General features: G+C 44.5%; 3 protein-coding genes across 3 annotated transcripts; 2 read left to right on the top strand and 1 right to left on the bottom strand.

Annotated features, from left to right (window-relative positions):
* Window positions 1-893: 893 nt before the first annotated feature.
* LOC131083061 (histone H1.10) lies at window positions 894-2,091 on the bottom strand. Its single transcript, XM_058023371.1, has one exon. It carries the CDS (start codon window positions 1,788-1,790, stop codon window positions 1,125-1,127), a length of 666 nt encoding a protein of 221 aa, XP_057879354.1. The 5' UTR covers window positions 1,791-2,091; the 3' UTR covers window positions 894-1,124.
* An 11,660-nt stretch (window positions 2,092-13,751) lies between these two features.
* On the top strand, window positions 13,752-14,159 carry LOC131083083 (histone H4). The gene has a single exon (XM_058023399.1). The coding sequence runs from the start codon at window positions 13,784-13,786 to the stop codon at window positions 14,093-14,095; it is 312 nt and encodes a 103-aa protein (XP_057879382.1). The 5' UTR covers window positions 13,752-13,783; the 3' UTR covers window positions 14,096-14,159.
* Window positions 14,160-15,499: 1,340 nt separating this feature from the next.
* LOC131083087 (histone H3) lies at window positions 15,500-15,916 on the top strand. Its single transcript, XM_058023403.1, has one exon. It carries the CDS (start codon window positions 15,506-15,508, stop codon window positions 15,914-15,916), a length of 411 nt encoding a protein of 136 aa, XP_057879386.1. The 5' UTR covers window positions 15,500-15,505.
* The last annotated feature ends 341 nt before the right edge of the window (window positions 15,917-16,257 follow it).

Here is a 16,257-nt window from a genome sequence, read left to right as displayed (position 1 = left end):
TATCCAAATAAAAAGTTTCACAGTTAAATTGGCAAATATGCTTCACCAAGATTAAAACAATGTTTAATAACTTCTATGAAAAGGCGGAGGGAGAAATACTCGGCCCTTTTGCTTCAGAATTTTTTTGTGCTGAAATATTTTGCCTTGTGTATGGCGACAAGCACTACAGGGCTGGGGAAGGGAGAGCACCCCTGAAATGGGGCAGACGCTTTAGAGGGCTGAGATCTCCCGGAAGGCGGGCCCCGGGAGCAGGGGTGGGCTCTGGATGGGGAGGGGGGCACGGAGCGCTGCCCGCGCTTTCTCCGTTTCCCCCCATCCCCTCCCCCTCCCCAGCAGCGCGGGCTTTTCCAAATTTCCCCGCGGGCCAATGAGCGGCTGCGGCTCCTCCCAGCAGCCAATCACAGGCGGCGCCGGCGTTGCGCAGAGCCGCGCGCAGCCGCTCCGCCCCCCGCCCGCGGCGCCGCTGCCCGGCCCGGCCCGGCCGAGCTGAGCCGAGCAGAGCCGAGTCCCGCCGCCGGCCCGGCAGGGAGCGGGCCGGGATCTCTGCCGGCTGCAACCCGCCCCCCGCCCCGGCAGGCGCCTCCTCGGGAAAGTAGGTCGGTGAAATCACGCAGAAATCGAGCCCTGCCTCAGGCCGGCTCTGGCAAGCGGAAAGGTCACTGCCACGGAAGCGGAGGAGCCGTGCTGACAGCAGTTCCCGGCTGCGGTCACTAAGAGGTGTGGCGGTCGCATCCGTGCTGTTAGGAATGGCGCTGATTTAGAGCAACGAAAGGAACCTCCACGCCCCAGAAAGGTACCCGCCCTTAGTAGTCCCTTTAACATAAACACCCACTTGCGGTGCTCCAAAAAAAAAAAAAAAAAAAAAAAAAAGAAAAAGCAGCCTTTAGAAAGCGTTTTCGCCGGGAATGTAAACTTTTATTTTTCCAAGTCTTAGTGTAAAACCAAGTCCGTAAGTTTAGCGTCCCATCCACTCCACAGACGAACGTCCCACACGGATAGTGGCGAATAGTTGGCTCTGCTGCAGGCACGGAACTCAGTGATGGAGTGTATCAGCCCTTTTGGGGACAATAGTGGGTGGCTCTTAAAAGAGCCGTTGGGTTTAAAAGTATTTCCACTTCAACACTTCATTTCTTCGGCGCTGCCTTCTTCGCCTTGGCTGCTTTCGGCTTGGCCGCCTTGGGCTTGGCCGCTTTGGGCTTCACCGCTTTCGCCTTAGCCGGGCTCTTGGCTGCTGCCGCCGCTTTTTTGGGCTTGGCAGCCTTTGTCGCTTTCTTGGGGCTCTTGGCCGCTTTCTTGGCCGCTGCAGCCGCCGGCTTCTTGGCTTTCTTAGGGCTCTTCTTCACCGCCGCCGCTTTCTTGGGCTTCTTGGCGGCGCTGGCGGGCTTCTTCGCCGCGGGCTTCTTGGGCTTGGCCGCAGCTGCTCTCTTCTTGGGGGCTTTCTCCTTCACTTCCCCGGGTTTCTTGCTGAGGCGGAAGGAGCCGGAGGCGCCGGTGCCCTTGGTCTGCACCAGGGTGCCCTTGCTGACGAGGCTCTTGAGCCCCAGCTTGATGCGGCTGTTGTTCTTCTCCACATCGTAGCCGCCGGCGGCCAGCGCCTTCTTGAGCGCGGCGAGCGAGAGCCCCTTGCGCTCCTTGGAGGCGGACACGGCCTTGGTGATCAGCTCGGTGACGCTGGGCCCCGCGGGCTTGCGGGCCTTGGAGCCGCTCGCCGCCTTCTTCGGCTTCTTGGCGGCGGCCTTGGCGGCGGGGGCCGCGACGGCGGGAGCGGCGGCGGGAGCGGTCTCCGACATCGCTGCAGAGACTTCTTCCTAATCAAAAGAAAGTAATTGGGCTACAGTAACCCCGATGCCTGAATTTATAGCGAAGCGGTGATCTGTGATTGGTGCTTTGCAGAGCCCGCCTAACTGTTAGCCAGGAAGAGCTTTTCCTCCTCCGAGTCTGTGTTTCTTCGGAGTTATAAATTCATATTTTTCGTAAAAAGAATGGCGCAAAATCACCCCAGTTTCTTCGGAGAGTGAAGAGAAGACGGTGGACTTTCATTCGGGCAAGTTTCTTGCCGTTTGGACCGCAGATGGGAGAGAAAAGCCGTTTTAAACCCCGCGTTGTGAAGCCAGAAAGACCCCGGGAACGGCAAACTTTTGTTTTTCCTTCTAAATTAAAATAAAACACGTAGATAAAAAGTCTTCCCCGTAATGCAGGCTTACTCTTTGGGGGGTTTTCTTCAGATTAGGACAGAAACCGAGTGAGCAGCTTGAGTATTTTTGTCGTAAATTGATTTCAAAGACAAGGAAGTAACACAATTTCATGGCTAAGCTTTGAATATGGATAAAGATTCGGCTCTCTTAACCATATCTTTAACTATTAAGGATACGGTATTTCAACATATTTTCTTGTTTGGGGAAAGGAGGAGACCTTCAAAGGAATATATTTACTGTTGAAAAGTGTTTGGAACTTGCCAGGGCTACTGTTTTTGTTGTTGGTTTTTTTTTTTTTTGTGTTGTTTTGTTTTGTTTTTTTGTCTGGTGCTTCATAAGTGGATAGAAAGATTTTGATATTTTTACGAATAGTCTGTCTGTAAAATGAAGCTGTTAACACCGACTTGATGCCTAGAAATCCCAGAAAAAAGGCTAGTTTAACACTTTCTCTGTTACAATAGTGGATGCTTTTCTTTATGACTTACAAACATCCTAGGCAGACTTGGAGAGGAAAAATGTCTAACAGGTATAGATACACTAGTATGTATAATATGCTACTTAAACAATTATGGAGCCATCTGAAGCATCAGTTATCACCAAAAAAATTGAATACTGTGGAAATCTGGCCTTCATGAATCGAATGCTACAGTTTCAGTATAACTTACAAATATTTGGACACTGATTGTTGGGGTTTTGTGGGGTTTTTTGTTTGTTTTGTTTTTTTTTTTTTTTTTTTTTTTTTTTCATAGGTTTCATATTCCTCCAATTCTTTTCTTTAAAGGAAAAGGAAAAATCCTCCCTATTGAGGTTTCCATCTCAAGCCTAAGAGTACTGAAATAATTTTCAGACAATCCTCATAAATCAGAATCAGTTTTAATTATCATAATCCTTCCTAATTATCGAGTTTCATAAAGTGACCAGAGAAATTAATTTAAACTTTTAAGGATATCAATTAATTGTTTTGGCTAATTTTTTATTAAGTTAGAAGACAAAAGCCTCAATTGGTTTCTAATTAAAAAAGCAGCCAGAATTTTTTCCCCTTACTTTAAATGAACAAGTTAAGATCAAACTTAATATTTTACCACATTGTACTTTGTAAAAAATTGTCATGCAAAATGTCAGTAGGTTATTTCAATAAAAGAACATCTTTTCTAACCTGGATAAATTGAGATTCAAGATGACATGAGGTATGTTACAAAGGGGCCTGACATGCTTTTTGATACATTGAACGCTGAAGACACAAAGTTATACTTGATAGCAAGAAGTTTTAATTTAAATAAGGCAGATGAAAAGGATAATGATACAGTAGATACATTAAAATTACATTTCAAAACAATAAACTGTGGTGCTTCCATATTCTCTTTTATTTCTAGTTTTATTTTGTTGTGCTTGCATGCAGGTGAGATAATAAACACTCTGAAGGAGGGGAATGGTAAGGGGACATTGTCAAAAATTAATCTTGTCAGTACTGCACAGTAAAAAACTGACTGAAAGGGATTTTGAGGTGGGCTCTGAGATCTGCCATGCCTCTCGTGAATGTGACATTGGTCCCACAGCAACAACCAGACCGAGTCCACAGGAGATTCTGAAAGTTCAGTGTGGCAAGTCGTGTGAGCAGTGTGAACACGTTGGAGAGGTAAAAAAGTGTTTGGTTAGGTAGGATGAGGGCATTGTGCATATTTTCCAGTCTAGATGAACAAAGATAAAGCGGAATCTGACTGTAAGCGATACAAGGGGAGTCGGGAGTGTTGTCATCTCTGCGGATCTGTTTAAGGTGGTGCACATTCTTCAGAGAATAAAGGCTGCACGACGATTAATGTGCTTTAATCCCTGCAGCTTTGACAGCTGGGTGTTAGAGCTCCCTGACTGCTTTATTACACTTGAAACTGGCCGGGAACCTGGGAGGGACAGGGAGTGGACAACAGCTGCTCTACAGGAATGCAGCTGCAGCCCCAGGGGTGCATCCTCCTTGCACCTCCCTCGCATTCTCACCTTTGAGCTCCAGGCTTGCTGTTGGTAAAGCTGTTCCCAGCCCACCAGGAGAGGAGAGGTTTCCTTCCCTTCCCCCATAAACAGACCGGAGGTTAGAAATAAAGACAAGAAAGAAAGTGGTGGGAGATCTTAGATCTTCCTCGCTGAGCGGCGCAGGCATTAGAACTCCGCCTGCACCAGGTGAGGATTTCTCTGGTAAATTTATCTACTCTTTAAAATTTATCTACTCTGTGATAAATTTCAAAGGCACAGGAATGTTTCTGGGTGAATTAGGGGTTTCTTTGTTTGGGTCCTTCTGTTCTGTTTTTGTAAGGAAAGCATAGGAAGGGGATTGTAAAGGTTGTCATGTAAAGTATTTAAAGGGTAGAATGTAGGACTTCTCTCCCTTTTGGTTCTGGGTGCATCCCTGTAAATCCTTCGTGCTCCCTGCTCCCTGTCTGGAGTTGCACTTCTGGAGTCCTTTGCTTTTTCCTAGTAGCCTGACAGTGGAACATTGGGAGTCTTGGCAGCTGGCCTCCGGCATTGTGTGTCAGCATCCTTTATTGTATCTTCTCCTTAGCCATCACACTGGCTCTTATCTGCAGAGAATTATCCCTGGCCTACTTCTGAGAGGACAAAATGTTCCTGGTCTGGAGAAGGCAATTTTGTTTTCTCTTTTTTCTCTCGTTTATTTTTTTTCTTTTTCTTTTTTTTCTTTTTTTTTTCTTTTTTTTTGTTTTTTGTTTTTTGTGTATGTTAACAAAGAAAGGGGATTTAGAAATATGAAGTGGTGAGAAGGGGAAGTTTTTTAGGGGTTATTCCTGCACTCTGGCCAAGCAATGACATTTTCTACTTAATTGGGTTAAACAAACTTGTCAATTGCTTTGAGCAATTTTCAGGTTTGCACTGCTGGAAATGGCTGTTAAATGCAACTCTGAACCACAATGAAAATTCTCCTATTTTAGAGACTGATCATTACAAACATTGACATTTAACAATTGACATTGCCTTTGGTGTTTTACTGATAAGAGGAAAAAGAAAACAAAGCAAGCATCTGAACACATAATTTATCAAATCAGTGGTAGATTAGGGAACAGTTTTTTAACAGACAAAGAAATTTCCTTTGTGTGGAGCAAAATTACTTGAAAATAAAGAGAGTTTTGAGGGTGAGCTGATAATAAAAATTGTTTCCATTTTCCATGTGAAAAGATGATATTTAAATGTGACTCATTTAATAATTAATGAGTCACAGCAAACATTTTAATTAATTAAACAGCAAACATTTTTCAGTATTCTCCCTGGTTTCCTTTCCAAGCACCCTGTACAATTGTTGTCTCAGTTTATCTCTTACCGAGGAACTCAAGCAATTTTTTTTTTTTCCCTCTTTAAATGTGCACCCAAACAAAACACAGCCTCACTCCCTTGCACCATCACACTCATGTCCAGATTCTCTTGCTCAGCTGCACAGGTTACAGAGGAACCTAAAAAATGACAAAGTGTTTTCTAATGCAGGGGTCTTCCAAACGAAAATAATTCATATATAATGTAAGAATTCCTGAGACTATATAGTAGACAAAAAGCTTCTTTTCAAGAGAGAAGCTTCTCAAGGAGGAAAAACATTAGACAAATAAAGGCAAATAAGACATTCAGACTGCAGGAGGAGAGCAATCCAGATAAGCTGATTAGACAAATTTAGCTGAAAGCCTACACTCACTTAATTACAATTACTATAGTTAGGACAGTGAAGATACAGAGAAATTGACAACTTTTAACTGGAGTATGCTGTCTTCTGTATAAATTGTAATTTTGCAGTTGCTCAAGTAATCACTCTCAATATTATTAATAAAAACACCATAACAAGATCAAAAGACATTAGTCAGGTTTCTGCCATGCTGAAATATATTGACAATACTGATTCAGCAGCTGTAACGTTTATATGTAGGGAAGATTAAGATTCAAGGTTTTCAGTAGTAAAGAAGTCTACATCCTTTTAGTTATATTCAACCCAAACTAACAAAAATGTATGGATGGGTATTTCAGTGTTAGGACAATCACATCTCCTAAAAAAAGTATCTCATCTTTTAATCTAAGACCTGATGCAGTAGGGCCTGGCCATGCTCAAAGCAGGATCAGCTAGAGCAGGGGGACACTGAATCCTCTATGGGGAGCATGCTCCAAAAAATTATTTCTTGCATTTAAATAGAATTTCCTGTGTTTCAGTTTGTGCCCACTGCCTCTTTTCCTGGGCAGCACTAAGAAGACTGGATACTTGTGAAGGCCAAGTATACATTAACCCTGAATGACACTCCGACAACATTTTACATTTTGGTAGTTCAATTCAAAAATTAGAATTTGCAGTACTCAAAGCAGATATAAAGGAAGAAATGGAAACCATGTTTAATAGGCTTTTTCCAAAAACCACTCAACCTCTCACACAGTCCTTAGTTTCAAGGCTTGTCAAGATGAGTTTGGGCAACTCTGATTTGGCTTGGTGCTCGTGCTGTATGTGACTGAAGGATTTGTTAAGGCCAGTTAGAGTCTCAGCAAAACTTAAATTCCTTCAGTCTGGAGTGATCAAAAAGTGACTGACTGATCAAAGAAGTGACTCCTCTGCCACAACTGCTAAATGTTTGCCAGCCAGCAAAACAGGGCTGTGCATTTTAATGAATGACCTCCCAAATCTTCTCTTTCCCCCCATCTAATGACAGCTTAAAGCAGCAAAATATTCCTCCTGAAAGCTTCTGAAAGCCTTTGGTTTAGAGATCCTCTTCTAACCAAATTTTGCTTCTCTCCATCCATCCATGGGACTGAGAATTATTGCTAGTAGTAGTAGAATTATTGCTAGTAGTAGTAACACTGTTTTTAAGCTTAGGAACATCAGTAATGAGCAGGATTCTCTGTTACCCCGCTCCACAGACCAACTAACTTTGTATGGATTTCAGCTGAAGAAAAAGAGGAAGAAAGATGCAGAAAGATGAAGAAATATAGGGATCTACATGCAAAAATTTGGAAATATAACTCCACCTGTAACTTTTGCCTGGAAGGAACTGGAATGTGGTATTTGAAACTGTGTGACATGCTGTCTATCCTCCCAGGGGTGTGCAACAGAGTAAATTTTAAATTTTTTTTGTGATGGATATGGTGAATACTGATTCAGTCAGAGGTGCAAATTGAAACTACACCATCCATATAGAATAACTCTATCCTAGCTCTTCAGTGAGTCCCAGGATGTGCTTGTTGTCAGATGCCATTTTCTGAAGTATCAAAGGTAATTCCAGCCATTATTTCTGAGTGGAGGGAAAGAGGATGCTGAAAGTTTTCCTGGGACAATATGCTGCAGGCCCAAATATGCACCCAAACTATGCACCCTCTCTACTCTTTAGGAATCTGAAGAGTATGGCCAGGACCTAAGCAAAAAATCAGTCATTTTGGGTTACAGATTAATGCATTTCTCAGGTTACAGACTCAGCACACACCGAGGAAGGGATAACTCATTGATGTTGAGTTGTAGTAATTACAAGGTCAAACAGTTTCTAATTTTTATTCATTTTATATGAATAAAAATTAGAATTTACAGTACTCAAAACAGATATAAAGGAAGAAATGAAAACCATGTTTAATAGGTTTTTTCCAAAATTTACTTTAGTATCAGTACAAGGTGCAATGTTACTCTAGAATTTGCTGATACACTACAGATATTTTTCTCAGTTTCATTTTGTTTCATTTTAGAAAAGTATTGGAAATGAAATTAATAATCAGGAAACACTAACACTTCCAGGGCAGAAATTTATATTTAAATGTTTATGTTTGCCAGTTATAAAATTAAACTGCAGTCTCAAACAGCTTTGGACTTCAAGGATCAGTCCTTGTTCTGGTATAATCTTATTTATGATTTGAATTAAAGTCTACAGAGCTTGTATATAAACACTGTAAGTATCAACTAGGAAAAATAATTAAAATGCTTGAGGACAATTCATGTATTGAAAAATGCTGGATAAGAGACACTGCCTTCAAAGGTATGTTAGATTCTTCATATGGAATAAGCTGCATCAGCTTTACAAATATTAGGAAATACTGCAAAACCTTTACTGTCAGCAGGAGCTGGCAAGCACCTCAGTAAATCTGGATCTTCATATTGAAGTTCTGTGCTGATAATGAATCAAGAGCAGCGTGTTAGCAGAAAAGGATCACAATGGCTGCTTCCCTGAGACAGGTGAATAAGATCTTCATCTGTAGACAGGAATGGTATACTCCTGTGTGGAGTTTTAGGCCTAGTTTTTAGTTCCAAATTTCAGGCAATGAGAAGTGAACAATGAGAAGTGAACAGAAGGGGGAAATGGCAAATGTCAGATGTCTAAAAATTCTCCCCTGATGAAAAGGCAAGTGTTATTGAAGTACCCTGACTGAAGGAGAATGCTGAAAAACTAAAGTTTCTTCTTAAAACCTGATGGGAAAGGAAGTGAATTTTCTTTAACATACATTGTTGAAAGTAGAGGAACTGATGTTCTCTGCAGCAAGTTAGCAGCAAGGAAATAGCTTCTAATATGGAGTAGAAAATGTTGCAGGGAATGACAGCAGTCTCCAAGAAGCAGAGTGACAAAGTGTCAGAAATCAAATGGGTTCTATTGACTTGGTAGTGGATAGAGTGCAATAAAAACTGCTCATGCCTAGGTATAGGTAATTATACCAGAACTGTTGATAAAAAAGCATCTGTGTGGACAAAGGAGGAATGTTGTATGCAATATACTTGACATTTCATGATATTTTTGGAACCATCTCCCAGGTGTTCTTGTTTGGGATCAGAGAGAATACAGTCAGGATCAGCAGGCTCTTAGATTTTTGAAAATTGTCTGCAGCACAGGGCCAAGGGGCTGTAGTCAACAACTGAGTGTTTGAGACAACTGGTAGTGAAAACAATGCTCCAGGGCTGGTATTATTTAGTGTTTTCTGCAACAACCTGAGTGCTGAGGCAGAATGTACACTATGCTAGTGTGGATAGCACAGAGTGAAGAAGGCTAGACAGGGCCAAAAGTAATGCTTTCAGACAAAAGAGATGCTAATAAACCTGAGGTATGGGCTGACAGAAATCTTGTGCAGTTTGTTGAAGAGAAGTGCCAAGGTGTGCACGTGAAGGCACTTGGATGCCATTGCCTCAGCACATCCAGGTGATGGCTGGTGTGACCTGGGCAGGACATGGACAGCGTGGTAAATTCCTTAAGTGCTGTATCCTCAAGGACAAGCTGCTTTGTCCAGTGTGGAAACCCAGGGCACTTGGAATATTTCTCTGTCTGCTCTGGGGTGCCCTGACCCCCAGGGCAGCACTGACCTTGACACTCATTCATGGAGAAAGTTTCCCAGATTTCAAGACAGACTAGAATCCACAAAAGTGGGAAATAGATTATAGAGAGTAGTGTAGGGGTATCACTGGTGAGAAATTTAGGTTTTGGGATTTTTAGTGTGTTGTGGATGGAAGCAAGATGGAGGGCACAGGGTGTCATCCTGGGATTCTCCTTCATGCTTCTTCTTCCTCCTCCTTCATGGCTTTGGGTGGCATTTTGTGATTGGGCAGAAAAGTCCCCATTGCAGCTCTTTGGGATCAGTTATTGGGCTAAAAGGGAAAATAATCTAGGTGTCAGTTCTCAATTGGATAGTTTAGTCTTAAAAGGCCTTGTAACAAGAGATTGTTAGCCATTTTGTGCCTTCTAATGAAAAGCTGCCAAACTCACAGTAGTGAGCCTGTTTTACTAATAAAAAATAATAAATTCTTGGGTCCAAACATGAATTACTGTCTCAAGTGCCTTCAGTCCAGCCCCAGAGAAACCAACAGCCGGTACTGCCACAGTCCAGGGCACGACCATAAACAAATCCCTGGAAGTGCCTGGGGTTTTCAACTGGAATTTTTCTGTTTTCCAACCAATTATTGCTGTAACAAGGACAGAGCACAACAGCAGTGTCTGGAGTCCCTAACAAATGGCAGATTGCCGTTTTTCAGAGCTGGCTTCCTCCAGAAACACATAGCCTCCTCACACAGTATTCAATAAATTCCTACAAGGATGCTCACATTAGTTTTGCACTTGGAAAATTATGCCCCAGAGAGACCATTTAGGCAAGGCAGCCCTTCAGCTGCTTTTAAGTACTTACAGCCTGTAAGGGTTGGCAGAGCTCAGCTAAAACCGTAGTGCCCAGCCCAGCCCTGCACGAGCCCAGGAAACCAGAGGAGCTACTCAGCCTCAGCTGTGCAAAAAATGCGGGGCTCACAATTCCTCCTGGATTCCTCTTTCTGGCTTAATCAAGGGACAGTGCACCATGAGGTCTGTTCTGCTTCAATCAAATGCCAGTTTAGAAAGAGGAGAAAGGATCTGAGAGAAGCAAAGCTCCTGAGCATCCCTGCAGGCTGGGGTGCTGGGTAGCTGGTTTGCTGTTTCCTGTGTCTCTACCAGAATGCAGGAGCAGATTTCCATGGAGTGATGCTGAGCTCAGAGCTCCACAGGCCACCCTGGGGCACTTGTTTGTTAGAGCAATCTTTGATGTTTTCCTCAGAGAAGCCCAGAAATGCTGCAGCCATGGCCAGAATTTGCTCAACATGGTTGCCCTTAACCCTTACAGGTTATTGACCCTGTCCCTTCTCTCCCATATCCTGTAAAAGCTTCATGTGAAGAACTTGGTTATTTCACTAACTTCCCAACACCCCAAACCTGATCTAGGAGTTCCTCCAGCCTTTTTTTTCCTGGATCTATTCAGCTATACCAGCTGTGCCAGCTGTGCAGCGAGCCTGCAAGACTTCAGCTCGTGCTTGGAGTGATGGGGGTGAGGCCATGCGAGCCTTCCTCCCAGCAGGGACTCAGACAACAAGCCCACAAGACAATTTTGGGAAGATTTTGCCTCTCCGTGGATCATCTGATGTGTAAGCCACTCTGTGTGAGTGGCAAACTGCATCCTTAAAGGTCAGCCTATGCTGCTGGACCACAACAGAAGTCTTTTCTAGATTTATCAGTCCCTGTGTATTTTCTGAATTTGGCAGCAAAGAAGGAAGCTGGAAACAGCCCAAGCCAGGGCTACAGCCCAAACTCTTATCTCTGACCAGCTGCAGTGGTTAAATAAAAAGATGAGAATGCGTCTCTCCACCTCTGACTCTGAATTAGCAGGGAAAGACAGGGAAAATACTAAATTAGTTATCAGTGCACCAGTCATTAAACAAAATTTGTGGTATTTACTAGTTTTCCTTGGAGAGCATAAAGCATTTCTGCACTTATGCTACTGCCAGAAAACTTCATCCAAATGGTAAATCCACACATGCAAATATTGATTTTTGTGCCTCAGTCTCAAAACCAGAGCTTTCTGTGCTCAAAGCACTTCTTACCAAAATGGTGTGTGTTGGTCTATTTCAGTAAGCACAGCTTCCCAGCATGGCCTAGGTGCTGAACTGAAGGTGTGGTGTGTGGGCATGGGGGTACAGAGAACAAAAACCACTGAGGTGGATTTAGCAGCTCAAGGCCTGCCAAAGAATTCAGATTTTGTTCAGTTTACAGTCCTACCTGGAGAAAGGGCCCAGCTGATCCCATCTCCAGGCTGTGGGAGTTGAGTACTCCCCATCCAGGTTTTTTCAGATATTACATGAGAAGGGTTTGATGTTTAATTTCAAATTTTCCTAATGAGCATATTTGATATTAGATTGTGTCTTTAATTAGCAGAAGGATACTGTACTGAAATTGCAGCCAAGCGTAATAAAGCATTTGCAACAGACAGTGAATCACTGTAGAAACAAAATTCTCGTTACTGGTGTTTATATGCTCAATATCAGTTCTGTCCCCCTGCCCAGTCCCTGGGAGGGAATAGCTTGGTTGAAATCATCTCGAGCCTTTTGCTATCTCCAAACTTTTCCATTTTTCCCCCAGTTTTCCCCAGTTATATTGGGCTGGTTCACGTGTACATGGCCCATCCTCCCCACCCCTCCTTTTCATCTGGCTTGCTCAGAAAGAAGGCAGTTTTTGCTGCTGCTCTGAGGAAATCTGACGACCCACTGGTGCAGCTCTCTTGTCCGAAGCCATGGTAATGCCTCCATCTCCCTGATGCTGAAATAAGCACAGTTTTCTTTTCAGTGCCTTATTCCTCCAGCTCCTGATGGTTCTGCCCCTCTCCTCCAAGCTGTCCTTTCCTGTAGGAATATGCTGCTCCATCAAAAATACTCAGGTTTTCTGTGCAAGGGAAGATTTTATTTCTTTCCTCCAGGTGAGATCAGTGTTTTCAGCATGGCACAGGACCAGGGCATGAACACATAACAAAGCAGGATGTGTACAGCCTGCCTCATCCACAGAGGGCTTGGAGCATTTCCATTCTGCCCTGGAGAGTGACACAGAACATTCTGAAGGGAGGAAGAAGCACCAGCTGCCAGGGGGTGGAAAATAAGGAAAATGAAAACTTATACAATACTTATATTCAAAACTATTAGTTGGAAAGTACAAACATAATTCCAGAATTTTATTCACATATATCCTTAAAATATGATGTCTGGCAATATATTTTTTGACTAATATTGACCTAAATTCAAAGTAGCATATAATGAATGATCTTTTAAACTTTAACACTTTAAAGGAGGACACAGAAATTATGTTTACCTTTATTACATGAAAGGATAAGAGAAGAACAACATTATTTCGAGATCAGTTTTTCAACTGTGCCAGCTCAGGATGTTTTTACATGATGACATTTGGAATGTCTTAAGACCACTCCGTACATTCACTGAAGATAATTCAGAATATCTTTTGTTTCCAATATTGATATACATACACACACACACACACACAAAAGAAAGAAGAAAACAGAAAGCCTAATCTATAGTAAAAACAAGAGTGGTTTCTTTTGGTAATCAAGGAGCAGAAATTTCAGTCTATAGTTATAGTAAAGGTCATTTTGCAAAAAATTAAAGCCCAAAAATTTACCCCACTGCAGTAGCTCAAAATGAGCAAAACTAGCAGAAGTCATGTACTAATATAGCCTTAATAATATTTTAAAAATTCTATTCAACCTTCTGGTTAATATGTGATTACAGACATAGGTTGCTGACGTGAAACTGGAATATTTAAGAAATGGGAGGTGAATATTAAAATAAAGAAACCAATAAAATTATTATTATCATGAAAAATAATTTAAAGCTGTTAAGAGATCTGAAATCATTACAAATCGTGAAACAAAGATTATAGCACTTTGAATACAAATTAACCAAGAGTATTAACAAAAGACAATGAAAATAACGAGAATTTTAAGTAATTCACACCAACCCCTGCCAATGATACAAAATATAACACGCGCACATAGGCAAATGGTTTATACAAGTCTAGGTGGGGGGAAGCTTTCCGTCTGTATGAACACGCGCACCAATGCAATTTTTTTCCTGGAAGAGGATTATTCCTCGCTTTACTTGCCGGACTTTACAGCGCCCTAAACGGGCAACAGCGAGCGATACTCCGGCATCGGTGACGCAATGGGGAAAATGGGCGGGAACCCCGCCCTCTCCCTTTGCAGTCCTCAACCAGGTCGGACCGAGCCCTATAAAAGCCGCGGCGCGGGCGGTCTTCCCGCATACCGATATCGTCGGCAGCAGCAGCGCGACTTTCAGCATGTCTGGCCGGGGCAAGGGCGGCAAGGGGCTCGGCAAGGGCGGCGCCAAGCGCCACCGCAAGGTGCTGCGCGACAACATCCAGGGCATCACCAAGCCGGCCATCCGCCGCCTGGCTCGGCGCGGCGGCGTCAAGCGCATCTCGGGGCTCATCTACGAGGAGACGCGCGGCGTGCTCAAGGTCTTCCTGGAGAACGTCATCCGCGACGCCGTCACCTACACGGAGCACGCCAAGAGGAAGACGGTCACGGCCATGGACGTTGTCTACGCTCTCAAGCGCCAGGGTCGCACTCTCTACGGCTTCGGCGGCTAAAGCCTCACGTTCCTGTCTTACAAATACCATTAAAAATTACAAAGGCTCTTTTAAGAGCCGCACACCTTACCAGAAAAAGAGCTGTGTTGCTTTAAAAGTGGCGTGTTAATTTCTTCCAAACTTGATTAATTACTCTGTAGCTCGTTGCTATATTGTAAGGTAGCATTTAATTAAACTTCTTGGCCAGAGACTGGCTAATAAGCAGGAAACCAATATAGTTATTTCAACGTCCTGTATTTGGGGCCATGTACTTGCTAGCTGAGAAAGCTAAAAAGTTAGCCAAGCGCCCTAAACGCGTAGCCCCGTTACGTGCTGAGGGCTGTAAGGTACCTAAGCGGGCATCTCATCTGAGGATTTTCCCCCTCCTTGTGTAAAGAGTAGAAGTGGATACCTATTTATATTTAAATAAAGGTAATGTCGGTTGTAATGCGACATTGGAGGTATCACCTCCCTAAGTCCCCTCTTAACGTTCAAAAAAGGTCCCCTTTGTTCTCTGAATGTCGTGTGTAGGAAATTTACCATTCATTATTTGTGCTTTCGCTGTGTTTAAGGTTAGGAATACACTTCCTTTTAATTCAGGGTGCCAGAGGTGCTGTCCGTAGGTGGTGTCAGTGCCTGCCTTTCACCTGGAAGCCCTTCTGCGATCGGGCTCCAACGACAGCGCACCCGAGTAGGGAAATACTGCACATATATACAGTGAGGAAACGGGAAAATCACCTTACACCTCGTTGTGCTTCAGCAGCAACCTAAGGATGCTTTACATGCTGAAAGATCCGGTCATTTGAAACCACTCTCCTTTGGATTAGAAAACTTACATTTGCAATTCAGTTTGATACCCGAAACATCTAGTCTGCCAGACGAAAGCTACACGAAGTGGAACCCAGCCTCTCCCACCAACACTCCCTCACAATACAAAACCCCACGGACCCCATAGGAAAGAAAATCCAAGCCCCAAAAATACTGTTAGGATTACTATTTAGGAAAAAAAAAAAAAAAGGCAATTAGAGAAAAAAAGCCCCATGAATTTTTTATGCACTAAGCTCAGCATCATTTGCGATTTCTCCTTTCCCGTTTGAACATTTCTCGGTACAGGGCTATGTTTGGGGGGGTCTGTACAAACTGCGATACGAACGCGCACCCTCGGAACGGCAGCGGCGGGGCCGGGCCCGGGTGGGGGCTGGGGCTGGGGGGGGGGGGGGGGCGGTGAGCGCGGGCAGCCGTTGGGGAAGGTGCGCGCGCGCTCCGCTCGCGGCGGGCTTTTCGAAATTGAAAGCACCCAATGGGAGAGGCGCATTCCTGGCAGCCAATCAGGGAAGGCGCCAGGGCTATAAAAAGGGCCGCAGCAGCACCCCTCCGCTCATTTCGTTTTTTCCTTTCGGCTCCGGCAGCTCCTGTTGTGTCCCGGCAGCGATGGCGCGCACGAAGCAGACGGCGCGGAAGTCGACGGGCGGCAAGGCGCCCCGCAAGCAGCTGGCCACCAAGGCTGCCCGCAAGAGCGCGCCGGCCACGGGCGGCGTCAAGAAGCCGCACCGCTACCGGCCCGGCACGGTGGCGCTGCGCGAGATCCGGCGCTACCAGAAGTCCACGGAGCTGCTGATCCGCAAGCTGCCCTTCCAGCGCCTGGTGCGCGAGATCGCGCAGGACTTCAAGACCGACCTGCGCTTCCAGAGCTCGGCCGTCATGGCGCTGCAGGAGGCCAGCGAGGCCTACCTGGTGGGGCTCTTCGAGGACACCAACCTGTGCGCCATCCACGCCAAGCGCGTCACCATCATGCCCAAGGACATCCAGCTGGCCCGCCGCATCCGCGGGGAGCGCGCCTGAGCTCCCTGCCCTGGGTGCCCTCGATGTGGTCCTGAATTATTCCTCCCACACCTTAAAGGCTCTTTTAAGAGCCACTACATTGCACAAGAGAGTTGAAACACTGCTTTCCTTATACTTCAGAGAGAGTGATTCCGTAGTTCTCAAAGGTTATTGCAATTCGAGTGTAAGCATGCCCGTAATTTTAAGTACTTTAGCTCCTTTTCTGTTTTCGGCAGCGTTGCATGCTGTTCTGGCGAGGTTCTTCCTAATGCCCATTCAACTGCACGGAATAAGTAAATTGCAGAAAGCAAATGGCTTCAAATACATCCAATGGGAAATATACTAGATCAGACAGCTGACAC

This window comes from Melospiza georgiana, chromosome 4, assembly GCF_028018845.1.
Source record: "Melospiza georgiana isolate bMelGeo1 chromosome 4, bMelGeo1.pri, whole genome shotgun sequence".
NCBI lineage: Eukaryota > Metazoa > Chordata > Aves > Passeriformes > Passerellidae > Melospiza > Melospiza georgiana.
The sequence above is the reverse complement of the archived record's forward strand: the minus strand, read 5'-3'. Positions and strand labels throughout refer to the sequence as shown.